This window comes from Eutrigla gurnardus (assembly GCF_963514095.1).
Source record: "Eutrigla gurnardus genome assembly, chromosome: 11".
Lineage (NCBI taxonomy): Eukaryota > Metazoa > Chordata > Actinopteri > Perciformes > Triglidae > Eutrigla > Eutrigla gurnardus.
The window spans coordinates 12,920,808-12,934,522 of record NC_139925.1 but is presented as its reverse complement, the minus strand read 5'-3'; the positions used below and the strand labels follow the sequence as shown (position 1 = coordinate 12,934,522).

Sequence of the window (13,715 nt, the reverse complement as noted above, 5' to 3'; positions counted from 1 at the left end):
ATTCAAATGTTCTCTACATGAGAAATGACATGAGAAAATCACATGCTTCCTTTGAAGGCAGGTTCATGCGTCAAAGTTGAGGGCAAGCCCAGCTATTTTCTCCTCTGATTAAAGAGCAGCATCAAGGGGAGCTACACCCCACCTTTTAACAAGACGGATGGGAAAACTTCACTCTGCTACTGTCATATTTATCAGAATGTGTGTGTGTGTGCAATTCATAGTTGAGTGCTTCCTCACAAAAAGTGGGACATCAGATTCAGCAGAAATGGATGAAATTCTTAAGGGACACAGTCAGTTTCTTTCAGGCAGCCATAAGCCATTGTTGTGATGGTGAGCATTTGATAGTGTTGGTTACAAGAAATGCTCAGATAGTCTTTCTGATATATTTTCCAGCCATGTGAGAAAGTAGAAACTCTCTAAAAATAATACCATATAAAAATACAGTTTTAAACCTAGCCATGTTCATATAAAGACTGAGATTAATGGAAAAATAAGTTACAGTATGACGTTTAAGCTGAGGAGTTGAGGCTGATTAACACACGTGGTGTTTGAGAAATGGTTCATCTCATCTGGCCGCCCTCTAACTGGTTACATGGCCCTTTGATCTCCGGCCAAACCATCTGCCATCTGTAAGTAATGGGGAAGACAAACATCTGGAGATGCCTAACCGCAGCAAGCAGAAAACATATCTATTAATGGCAGTTACACATCTGGGCTAGGGCGTAATGGCATTGGGCTGATATCCACTTTGTGATTTGGAATGGGTGTCAAGTGCTACACCAGGCGGAGGAGCCCAACGGGCAGCTAATTTACCATGTGCAATAATTTAGTCTACCAGGGGTGATGCACAGTTGTGGGTAAAAAAAAAAAAAATTCAACGTGAGGCCTGTTAGAGCTGGTGTAAACAATTTATCACATCTAATAAAAATGGAAATGTGCTTTTGATTAAACGCCGTGGCCTTTGATTTACCTCCATGCCCACCCAAGCCATTTAGCGATGTCACAGGAAAGCCCGACTGAGTGATAGCAGGACTTCAAACGACCTTAGAAGGGAGTGCGTATCTGCAGTTTATCTTTACATATTCCTTTGTGCACATGGGTGTTTGTGGTATTGATGAGGCCATAAAAGTTGAGTACCAGCACGAATATTCTTATGTTGAAAAGCATGACTTCTTGCCAGTGAAGAGTGAACACCTTTTGAGTTAGCCTGCTGAATCTGAACAATGTCCACACTGACACAATCTGGTAATACATAGGAAGGGGGTGGGATTTTACACTCACCATGACGATGCCTCCAGACTGCTCAGCTGTGCACATGCTCATAATGGGCGCCATGCCAATGGTGGTGCCCTGGAAGTAAACCCCGCTGCAGAGGACAGAAGTGGAGTCGAGAGGTGATAAAAATGTTATAGGAGAAAAGTGCTCAGATCTACAGGACTATACCAGCTGTTGTGCATTTTTTAAGCTTGTTACCCACAAAGTATGACTTTAATATTGCTGCTGGTATTCCAATAAGATTCAGAGCAATTTCCTAGTTCCTAGTTTCTTCTACTATGTTATGAAAGTCAACTTGCAGAAACAATGGAATTAATGGAAAACCATGGCTGACTAGGTTGGAAACCAGTGTAAAAATACATGGTATCATCTGGGAAGTTATTTGCACTACTGTAAAGTATAAGCAACTAAGGCCATTAAGGACATCTTTCTGTGTGTAACAATATCTGGGCTCAGTTATCACCTTATGAGCTGAGCATTGTCATGGGGTTTCTGGGGCAGCAGTTTGACTTTCCTCCAGTCGAGGAACTCGTGCAGGGTGGTGAAAGGATCCTGGGTGATTGGACATTTATCAGAGTCACTCCACACCTCCAGACCCACCAGGGCCACCCGGATGTTCAGGGCCCTGTAGAACTGCAGATAAGCACAGAGTCAGTGTGGCTAGAAAGGCTAAGATACATTTATCATTGGTGTTTCAATATGGCAGCCCCGAATCATGGCTGCCTCATAAGATATCAACCTTGCTCCCAATTTCCCCCCAGTGGCCACTGTTAGTATTGCAGCGAAAAATCCCCATGCGGGCCAAAACGCATATTCCCCAACTCTTCCAAAATCAGGTCATAATGTGCTAGCTTGGGGAGTCTTTCTTTTATGACTTTTTTGATTCATGGAGGATTTTATATTTGTCAAACTTTCCTTGAGAAAAGTGATTGAAGATTCAACATAATCATAAATTAAAGTCTACTGGCTAAGCAGGAACTCCAGGTGGGGCCAGCAGGAGAATCACCTGCACATATTCAGTGTGCAGCATACCTCGAAGTAAGCCCGGGAGCTAGAGATAGATCCACCCTTAGCATGGGTTCTGGACGTACTAAAAGCAGCTGTTTTATTAGGACATTAATATATCACACAGTCATCCCATTATTTCCTGCTGCCAGTGATATTTCTATTTTTAAAAAGTGATTTATCCCCGCTGTGCAAGGGGGAGAGGTTGTTTTACCTTGTCCACATAATTGGCTATCTCTGCCAGTCTCTGTTTCACCTTCTCCACGTCTCTCCCCTGTTTCTGAAACTGAAAACAAATAATGCAATCAGTGGTAGACACCCGGCACTGGTTGTGTCGATGAAGACATGAATGATACCATACTTCAGTCATTTCTCATAACTAAAAAGCATGACAGAAACATAGGGTACCCACAAAAGCAATATGTTTCCGGTAGTGTTCGGGCAGCTTGTCAAGCTGTGACCATCTGGATCTAGAAAAATCTCCTAGTGTTAATGAGACAAATGGCACTGTCACTGGGAGCAGGTATACTGGCAGATCTGACAGCCTGCAACGCTTTAGATCCAAATAGTAGCAACGTCAGACCTACTAATTCCACCCTACTGTGTATCCACCTGCCTTGGTGCTGGACTTCAAATCTGAAGCCCCCCCCCCCACCTCCCATTTCCTTCCTTTCCGTTCAGGTCAGGGGCATTAGCGGAGGGCTGCCAGGAGGAAACTCCACAATGAGCTTGTCAGTGCTTATGGTTGACTCTTCTATATCCACACGGCTTTTTCCTGTTTCCTGTCTTGTCTGCTGGGAAGCGTTCAGCACTTCCTGTCAAAACGGAGCCTATGGCACAAGACCACACTTCGTGTTGCACACTGACCTAATTCTGCAGCCCCAGTGGGACCTGCTCTGTTACTACAGCATACCAGGATTTCTTTTTTTGTGCTGCTAATAACATGAAGTTTTTGCTGTGTGTTGCTTTCTGTTGTTCAAACACTAATTTGTGAATGGAAGCAAGGTGCAAAGTAGGTGAATTACCTCTCTGTTGTCTGCAACAATGATCAGCTCCACATACTTTGTTGTCTTCTGTGCATGCCTTTTATGCTGAAGTAAAAACAGAAATGCTGCATGTTAGAAATGCTTTGGGATTTGCAAAAAAAAAAAAACTCACTTATGTTGTGTCCCATCTGTTAAAAGGATAGTTTAAAGGGGTGTTTTAAAATGGGGCTGAATGAGGTACTTCTCCGTAGTTGATGGCGGTAAGCACGCCCTCAGTTTGGAGAAACAGACAGTATCAGGACAGGAGCAGAGCAACATACTGCTGTGGACGATGGCACAGCCTTCAGGAGCAATTTGGGGTTCAGTGACTTGCCCGGGGACATTTCGACATGGAGACCGGAGGAGCCAGTGATCAAACCGCCGATCGTCTGACTGGAGGATGACCCATTCTGCCTCTGAGCCACAGCCACCCCAAACTGATGCTCTTTCAAAATTGCAACGCCTAGATATTACTCAGGGGTCATTAAGTACTGTATATTGGTAAGTTTCACAACCTGACTTAAATGGAGTTTTAATGCTAGGGAATAGTGGCAGATGGATGCTGCACCTGCTCCATGCAAATCATTGGCCAAACCTGCATGGGCCCTCGAATTTGGGCTCTAAGCGAAGGTAAAAGTGTCAAGCCCATGGCAACACCCTGCAGGAACTTATCCAATCTGGTTTGCATGCCAGTTTGCTGATCTTTGGTCAAACGCTCATTAATCTTTCATCAAGTGAATGGTAGTCTTACCCTTCAGAAACGTTTGACAATTAAATACAATTAAACATCCTCTCATATTGATGGCAATACAGCTTTCAACTGTGATATCCAAAGGCTTTAATTCAAGCTTTGCAATAAAAAAAACATAATTCTAATCTCACCCTCGTGTGGAAGGATTGAAAAGGGCTTTTGATGTGGGATTCAGGGGCAATAGAGGACATGTTGAAGCCGTGGCCGCAGGCTCCTGGGGTGAGTGGGAGTTCTTCCACTCGGTAGATGAAGTGGACACCGTTGTCTTGCCCCGACACTGGCTCGATGATAAATGTCTTGCTCTCGATCACGATGAAGCCTCTGCAGAGACAGCAGCGCAAGTCTGAAAACAAAGCCTCAAAGCATAACCAATCTCCCAAATGCAGAATTTGACTGAATGTGTCTCTCTCTAATGGAATACGTTTCGACTGAGGTAGCACTTATTTTTACACAAACCAACTTTGATTGAAGCAGAATTATAAAAGTTTTATTTTTATTTTTTCTACTTCTTCTTCTTCTTCTTATTAAGCCACACGCAACTTCTAAACATTTGACTTGTTAGCATTAGAACTCTTTAGACAACCCAAATCAGCCTTCTTTATATGTTTTCATGTTAAAAAATCCCAATTTGGATCAATAATATCCATCAATTGTTAATCAGCTGTTATTGCATTGCTTAAATAGCAAACTAAACATTTTATGCATTCAAAAATCTTTTCTTGCTGTTTAATTAAGCAGGAGATGACATTGTGGTCGGTCATTAGCAACAGCAAGTAGCCAATTACTGCCAAAACGATTTTTACTGGATGGTTCTGAATACAAAGTCAATGAGGTGTGACATTTTCTCCTATTCCTGTGAGTAACACACCAACTTACTGAGAGCGGGCTTAAGGGGCTTTAGAGCGATGGGCTGCTGTGCAGAGTGACTTACGTAAATATAAACATCGCAGTGGTAAATAGCACTTAAAGGGCAGTGTGGAGATGCTACTTGAATATAAAATGATGGTAATGTTTCTTACCGAAGGCCTGTGCAGGTGCTGAGGGTGACATCAGAGTTCGGATGCGCCTGCACTTCCCCATGGTAGTAGCAGTTATTCTAAAAAGGGTCAGTTGTGCATTTAAAGGACATGTAGCAAGCTCATTCTTCATCATACCTATTATTATAATACATATTTTGGGTTTCTACAACATGTTTCTATGTTTTAATGTAAAACGAAAAACAATAGATTTGTCTCATACTGCTGAATATACCTGTATTCCCCCTTTGTTTCACCCCTACCCCTTGCCCAGTCTGCCCCTTTAATTTGAAATAAAGGTAGTTCTCAAGTCATGGGTGGAGATACACAAATCGGAAGCTGTATATTCTAAATAACCTGCATGTGACATGAAGGGGGGCCAAATCTGAATGGCTTGCTGAATCACGTTTTTTGATCTAGGCGGCTCACAACAAAGCTTATTTCACATTTTGTGGGTTGGCAGGCGCTCCAGATACCCAAATGTACAGTATGCACATAAGCACTGAAAAAGTGAATTTCCGATGATTAAAAAAAACAAAACAAAAAAACGTTACGTATTGTAGATGAAACCATTTCAAACAAAGAAAGCTCCACTCATGGATAAACTGATTAAAGACGACAGTGAAAAACGCTGTTGTGAGCCGGAGAAGAGCAGAGGAAATGTCTCTTGTTAAGAGGGAATACAGACGTCCATTTAGTGTCTAGCAGCACTCCAGACCTCTTAAATCAACTGTCATTAGTCAATATGCAGACCATTTCTCATCCCAAATATTGAACTGCGGGAGGAAATACTTTGTAGCGAGATTTTTTTGTTGTTGCATAAAACAGTCATTTCCAACGATTTCTGCTTGGCAAGGACAGTGTAATTTACTGAGCCAGGTGGTGATGGAACTGTGATTCATTACATTAAGTATAAGAATAGAGCAGCTACGGCTCTGTGCTCAGGCTATGCTTGACCTAGATTAGCTCACCTTTATACAAGAAAACACCAGGCAGGAGAAGTGATTGTCTTCCGTAGTTATCCTCATGTGTCTGTGACTTTTATAGTAGCTTAATGCATTCAAAGTGAAATATTTAGTCATAAGCTCATTTTTACATTTCCTGGAGCTACACGAAAATGAACAGCGACGGAATATATCTGGGCTAACCCCATAACATCCAATTTTACTGTTATTTCCCCTAAAATGGTTGAGTTGTATGCTTGTAGCAGTACACAATTCATTCTAAAATTCCACATGGATGATTGCCAAATTCCACGACAGCAGGTACTGAAAGCATGCAGCTGCATAAAGCTTATCTAAGACAATACAGAAGTCTATTTGACAGCTTGATGCAATGCTTGTATCATCCCCTCCACTCAAGATTAAAGGTGGAGGACAGTGGTAAATGGGAAAAATAGACTTGTCAGTCATTAACCAATTACCAAACATTTCTCCCCGAAGCTGTGAGATTCAAACTGCCTCGATAAGCAAGGAGAGAGAATGCTTTCAAAGCTTAAATCACAGGATTTTTAAAGAAACAACCGACTGCTAAAAATGCTTTCATGTCGTCATGCAGGGAAACCTTCTTTCTACCTTGCTCTGAGTAAAAATACATTCATCACATATTGAGGAATCAATTCTCCCACAATGACTTCTAACTGAGCGTTGGTCTAGTTGCAGAGATCTGTTTTAGCATAAACATGGAGTGAAAGTAAAAAAGGACTCAGGAATAGATCAGCTGCTAAAAGGGGATTCCATAATAAAATCCTGATGTTGGCTGAGCAGAAAATGCAGATTATCATCAAGTAGGCCACAGGATAGATGATAGTCAGCAACAGCACAAGACTTTCAAACACATTGGGCCACATAGCAGTGGTAAAAACAATCAATCGAAACAGTTAAACTATCTATTTCCAATCCAAAATTACATTCAGTGGAGAATATTATCTCTAATATTTATCCTCTATGAGTAAAAAAACATCTGTCTCCATGAACGTTTTAAAGGTCAGTTTTTACAGCATGACAGCGAAGCACCGCTGCACGTCAACTCGGCCATAAATGTCAAAAGCACTTGAGTGCCACCGTACCGTGAAGTTGTGAGCACCGGTGACTGCACTTCCATCCTCTCGGTAATGTGTCTCAGTGTAATGGCTTGCAAAAAGACCCCTAAGAAGAGAGCAAAAAAAGAAAAAAAAAGAAACAGATACATCAAACACCCGGGTACTTTTTCAATACAGTGAATCTGAATCGAAAATCTCTGTATTTGAAAAAAAGTCAAGCCTGAGTTGACTTTTTATGCAGATTCAGTGTTGCTTGCTTTCTGAGGCGAGCAGAGACTTGGGTTATTTGTACGTGTCCTTGAATCCCCTGACATTCAGTATGACTGAGTAGAATCCATGCTGAGGTAATTATTTAGTGCATGTACGTCTATGTGTGTGTGTGTGTGTGTGTGTGGACATACTTTAAACTATGTGTCAGTGTGTGTGTGTGGGTTTTCCTCCTAGGGCCACGAGCAGATGGACGTAGTGAGTCCCACCCCAAGCATTGGATGAGCACCCATCTTTTGCAGCTGCATAATCACACTGACATCAGGCAGGATGAGCTCAGGTTGCGTGATTGAGTATGTATGTATGAGAAAGAGAAGGGGAGCAGTAGCAGGTGAGAAGGTAATTAAAAGTGAAAATGCAGGAAGTGTCCGTGACATGATTCCTATCCAAAATCTCTCTCTATAGATATAAAAAGAAAGACTACACCACGGACCACCATAATTCAGCAAAACAAACAAACAATATCACAAATTGTCTGACACACTTCTGCAGAAAACATAAGATTCATAAAGACAGAAGAGGATTTAAAAACCGTAACGCAGCCAATAATGTAAGTTTCTCATACAGGACCATTTAATATCTTCTCTATACATTTGTAGTTCATTTTTATGACCCGTTTAAAAAAGGATCAATCCTCCGTGGCCTGAGTTTGACCACATTTAACTTCATTAAAGACTTATTATCGCTTTAATGTGCCTTATCTTGCCATTAGCAAGCTCTAAAACCAATCTGATAAGCTAGTGGCCGGTAATCACTTTAAAGAGGCCGGTATGTCTCATTAAAAATTGATGACACATCAGAGGGAAGCATAGGCTTGATGGAAAGCCCCCAAATAGTAAATCTTTGTGCTTAACTTGCAAAAGCAGTGTTTAAAAAGTGACACTGATAAACAGCCACTTCGCAACAACATCGACACAATACTACCGTGATTTTATTATAAAGGAGGGCAAATGCATCATGGTCTAATACAGGATGTGTTTGCAGTAAAGATGGGATTTGTGTCATGTGAGCGGTAATTCCAAAGTAAATGCTCACGCGCTGCACTTTGGGAAAGCCAGCTTAGGGCAGCGTGGCCCATGCTACTACAACACATACTGTATTAAAGCTGCAGGTTTTACATGCTGGAATCTGCCTGTAATCAAGTCTTTGGCAAGAGCACACAGTTTATGAGGCCGCAAATGTTTACTGTGCGTTCGAAAAGGGTTTTCCTTTTCCGTTGCTGGTTCCCTTTCAGCTCTGCAGCGTGGGTTTGTGGGTTTTACAAAGCTGAAAATAACAAATGCCCTTGGTTCTCATCCCTCTTTGCCTTTCTACTGTACTGATATAGAGGAATAAATCGGAGCTGTTGGAGCGACTACAACCCTTTAAAACAGCCCTTGGTTTACTTTCGCCTGAGTGTATTCTGAACAACATCTGACATTTTCATTGAAAGCAGATAGATAATGTCATCCACCCTGCACCTAAGACGTATTGGTTGCGGTTTGCCACAAAACCCAAACAAAAGGAAGAAAAGGAGAGTGCCGTTTCTTCCTGAACACCATAATACTTTCATGTGATTTCACCTCCTTTCTTAGCAACGACTACCCACTTCCATCCCTGTTTTTGTCAAGAGGAGAATGCAGCTACAGTTTATTATTATATACTATTTTGACTTTAAACGTTTGCTTTTCCAAATATTTGGGAAAATGTTTTTTAAAAACTGTATCATTCTCCTATAATAGCTTGAGTTAATAACCATTGATTCAATACTGCTAAGTTTGTGGAGCGATCCATTAGACACAGTCTAACATCTAATTAACGATTCACTAATAGTCGCCCAGGTTAATTTTGATGGATGAGGGCTCCTTAATAGCGCCTTCGGGAGTCTGAAAACACTGTTATTTGTCTTTAAAAAATAACCTCTCATCTCTTTTATTTAGCGTCTTACAAACTACTCAACAGAATTAATTGGATTTCTCTGAAAATTAATTTATCGCATGAATTATTGATTGTTTCTAAAAGCAATAGCTCGCCAAACTTTTCTTAGAAGTATGTTGGGCACGCATATATTGTTTGACATAATTAGGGTATCATTTAAATTGAGAATATATATGTGATTCTTTCTCTTTCAAATCCCAGATCCCTGACATCTCAGATTTACCATATGTTCCTGTTCCCTATCCATCTCACAAGATGGATCCATCTCACAAGATGGATAGGGACACAAGTGGATTGCTGACATGCAGTACATCCGACACAGCAATCAATGAATGGCTGCCGGAGATATGACTATCACAATGCAGTGACCATACAGACAAAGATGCAGCAGAAAAACTCGTTATGGTGAGTGGACAGCTTACAATACTCGTCCTGTTCCTGCTGCATAAAAAAAAAGACTGTCAGATATGACTTTCCGTCATATCATGAATTAAGGTGTGTAGAACTGCTTGTGCTTCTATACAAGGCATGTGTTTAGAATTTTTTTAACTTTATTGAATAACATCCTTTTCTCTCAGAGGACAATATTCTGTGCGAGTTTAAAGCGCTGAGCTTCATTTCCATATATGTGACTCCATGCCTCATGTAATAATTCACCATTACACAAAGCCCCTTGAGCATGAAACCATTTGAGAGAAATGTGGCGTCTCTTGCAGTCCCTCGACTTCCTTTGAAGCCTGTTAACTTCAGTGATTTCTTTTAATCCCCTCTCCCCCACAAGCCTAACCCTAAGCCTTCCTATAGCTGCTGCTTATAGTACTGTATGCTGAACTTGAAAAAGGAGCACACTACTACTACAGTACGAGAGAGACATAGATGAAGAAGAGAGGAGGAACTAAAGAGGTGTGGTTGACAAGTCTAATTCTATTTCCACATATGGCTGGCGTTCCAAATTGATTTACATACAGCTCAGTGTCCCTTCAGCTTAGGCTTGGCTGAAGCGTGTGCACTGGAGTGTACAAAGTCAGCAAAGCCAGGGAGAGAAGGAGAGATGAGGGTGGGAAGAGTGGAGGGAGCAAAACACAAAAATCCCCTGAACTGCAGAATTAGAGGAGTGCCTTCCTTCACTCTACTTCTCTGGCTTTGCAAAAGATTACATTGGTGTTTCTCTTGGTAACAACCACATAATTGTAATTTGTTCAAATACAGTGATAATACAGTAAGTCATAAAATAAACATAAAAAATGTGACCTTCAATATATATTATCAATTTGGTCCTAATCTGAATTGAACTAGGTTATCCCCTTAAAATGTAAAGGGTCACAGTTTTGTCTGTTTTTCGGTCATAAAAAAAGTATTGGACGAATAAAAAAATGGACCTGATGATGGCAATATATTAAACAACAGGGAAACACAAAATCCATCACAAATCCATCCTTTGTGGAACGTGAATATATGTGTACAAAATGTCCTGCAATCCATCCCATTCTATTGATATCTATTTTAACAATGAAACATTTAAAATCAGCTGGTTGCACCTGATTATGATGTCAGGGGATCACCAAAGTGATTAGGATTCCTCACCGGGGATCTTACATATACATACTGTACATTTCATAGCAACCTATCCGATAGTTGAGATATTTTTCTTCCAACCAAATATGTCAGCCCTTATGATGACATGAGAAGTCAGTTAAAGTCATTAGGATACATTCTCTAGGGCCCATGAATGTCCACAGCTATGCATACGATCAACATCAAGATTCTTCAGTCTGGAACAAAAGGCTCCAGAGTCCCGATGCTACAAAGTCACAATAATGAGAGAGCAGACAAAAAAATAAATAATTCAATACAAATACTCCAGCAGGCAACAGACGAATATCAAACAAACAAGCTGATCTGCAGAGCCTACTTAAATATTGACTGACCAAAGTAAATATCCTCCTCGGTGAGTCAAGATCCCTCTTTTCTTAGTTTGAAGGCAGACAGCTGCTCACTCACTTTAAATCATTCTGCTGTGAGTTCATATGGGACCAGATGACACTTTTCCCAAAATACATTTCTGATCATCGGGAGTCAAAAGAAAGAAAGACAAACGCTCATTTCTACCATGTTGTTTTTAGAGATCAAGAGCCAGAATGGCCCTGCAGATACAAATGTACAAACAGATCAGTTTATGAGCGTTCAGGCCCACAACTTACAAGCTACACTGACAAGTGTTGTAACTTGAGTCCACTTTAGGTGACGTTCGTCTACAGATCCGAATGAAAAGCTGCCTGTGTGTCATTCAATCAGCGAGAGGGTACACTCACTCCAACAACGTCCTCCGTCCGTCCTTCACCTCAGACTTCACAGCTCTGTGTGTGTGATGTGGAGCCCGAGGCGAGTGAGAGTCATCACATCAGTAAAACAAACAGCGGAGGGAGAGACGAGGCTCTCTGCACTCGAATGCAGAAGTGAATGATGAATCATGGCGTTGTGATACAGTTAGTAGGGCTCTCTCTGTCACACACACACACACACACTCCGAAATTAACAAAATCACAGGCTCTCACGGAAAAATAAAAAATGTCTGAAAATGTTATATGGCCATATCATCTCCTTGACCCGTTATCGGTGAAGACTGCAAGACCCATGAAAGATGCTATATGGGTGTTGACAGAAAGTAATAAGAGGGAATGATAGCAAGTGACAGTATGTTCATATGATTTTTCTCCTTGGGGAATAGGAAGCTTCAGATGGCTGTCGGGATATAGATCACATCCCTCTAACAGCAGGAGTACCCATGCTGATGGACTGCAGGTGCCCATATTGGATTGTACCACACTCTGGTTCACTTTACAGCACACGGTGTGAGGACTGTATTATTGGATAAGATAAATGTAGGTATCCGAAGTGTTGGATTGTGCATCAATTGTCAAACATTTTCAGCATGTGAGTGTATCTGTCGATTTCTTTTCTCTATGTATGCCTTCTCCGTCTCATATATTCTTTAAATCTCCTAAGGGTTTTATTTTCCTTTATAGCATGGCGATGGCAACCTTATCTTTAATGCTTCCAGATATTTCTTCCTCTTAACCACCCATTGCTTTTTACTGGCACGGCCTTTTACTACCATACAGCCTTATGTTTTAAGGACTGCTAACAGAATTTGGATAAAATGCAAGGCTGCAGGTGCAAGGACAAGGATTAAAAATGCTGTAGTGTCAAGCTCCAAACCCTTTAATACTTCTAACAAAAAGCACAAGCCGGTGGCTGTGAAACACTGCAATTTGTACTGAAGCTAAATCAATGTTATTATTTTCCTTCATAGTGAACTAAATGACGATCACCACAGAGCTGTTAAGGAATGGACGGTTTCTTAGCTTCTGGCCTGTACGTCAGAAATAATTCACACCATAAAATGATTCCCACACTAAGCCTATTTTCCCTCCTAACTGTAGAAAGAGCATGATGTCATATTAGCCCCGCACCCTTTAAAGGAAGAAGCCTGTCAAATGAGCGGAAAGGAAAATACTCTTACGTACAGTACAGTAAGTGTGAACCCTGCACATGAATCCGAGCCAATCATCAAATCCAACAAAATTAGACGTTTGCATCCTGTCCACACATTAGACCACTGAGGCCGTTTGTGGTAATTAATGCTCCGAGCTTATACAGCTGAATATTCAGCCATTATGAATGCCTAATGTGTGCCAAATGTATTAGTCCAACAAAGCAGCACCAACGTTTTCTGGGCAATGGATGATGATGGTACAGAGTCAAAATGCCTGGAGGGCAACATCACCACCATTAACAAGCAGTGAACCGTAATCTCTATATGGTGAGCTGCTAGAAAATTATGTTCTTGATAGCAGAGCTCTATCAATCTATTGTGGTAACAATGCAAACAGTTAAATCAGTCTGGCACCGATTATTTTTAAACACAACTCAATAAAAGAAGAGTGAAAATCCATGCTCAACCTCCTCTTGCCTAGAGGAGTTGAGTCTTTTTTTGCATTTAGAAAAAAAAAAAATACTTTAAAAGGTTCAAATGATAACACCAACAAGAAGTGGTATTCTGTAATTACTTATTTTGAGTCACTTACCTCCCTGAAGTCAAACTAATAACTGGTAAAACAACTGGCCTATTTGTAGTGCCAAGAATTGTGTTGGGTGGAGTGAATTCAAATAAAACAAAAAACAATTCAACGCTGTTGTAAAGGCTTAAGCTATTTTTTAATTTTATTTCCATAGTATCTTACTTCAGGGAAAAGCTACAATATAGTATTTCTTTCAAGCAAAATATTTTTTTATAATTGATCATCTTCAGTTTATGTGGGTCATCTACTTCAAAAAGCGAGGGTATTGCTTTTTCACAATGCTAAAGATCATACTGATCTCAATAAATAGCCATCATGAAGGTTGATTATCTGCAT

General features: G+C 40.8%; 1 protein-coding gene across 2 annotated transcripts in view; it reads right to left on the bottom strand.

Annotated features, from left to right (window-relative positions):
* LOC311020549 (C-terminal-binding protein 2-like) overlaps nucleotides 1-13,715 on the bottom strand; it is a 158,646-nt gene that overhangs the window by 117,765 nt on the left and 27,166 nt on the right. For both annotated transcript variants that reach the window (XM_084020641.1, XM_084020640.1), the window contains exons 4-10: nucleotides 7,141-7,219; nucleotides 5,076-5,152; nucleotides 4,188-4,377; nucleotides 3,306-3,371; nucleotides 2,495-2,566; nucleotides 1,739-1,908; nucleotides 1,282-1,366 (exon numbers count right to left, since the gene is read on the bottom strand). In XM_084020641.1, coding sequence (XP_083876767.1) covers nucleotides 1,282-1,366; nucleotides 1,739-1,908; nucleotides 2,495-2,566; nucleotides 3,306-3,371; nucleotides 4,188-4,377; nucleotides 5,076-5,152; nucleotides 7,141-7,219 — 739 coding nt within the window. The remainder of the gene's footprint in view (nucleotides 1-1,281; nucleotides 1,367-1,738; nucleotides 1,909-2,494; nucleotides 2,567-3,305; nucleotides 3,372-4,187; nucleotides 4,378-5,075; nucleotides 5,153-7,140; nucleotides 7,220-13,715) is intronic.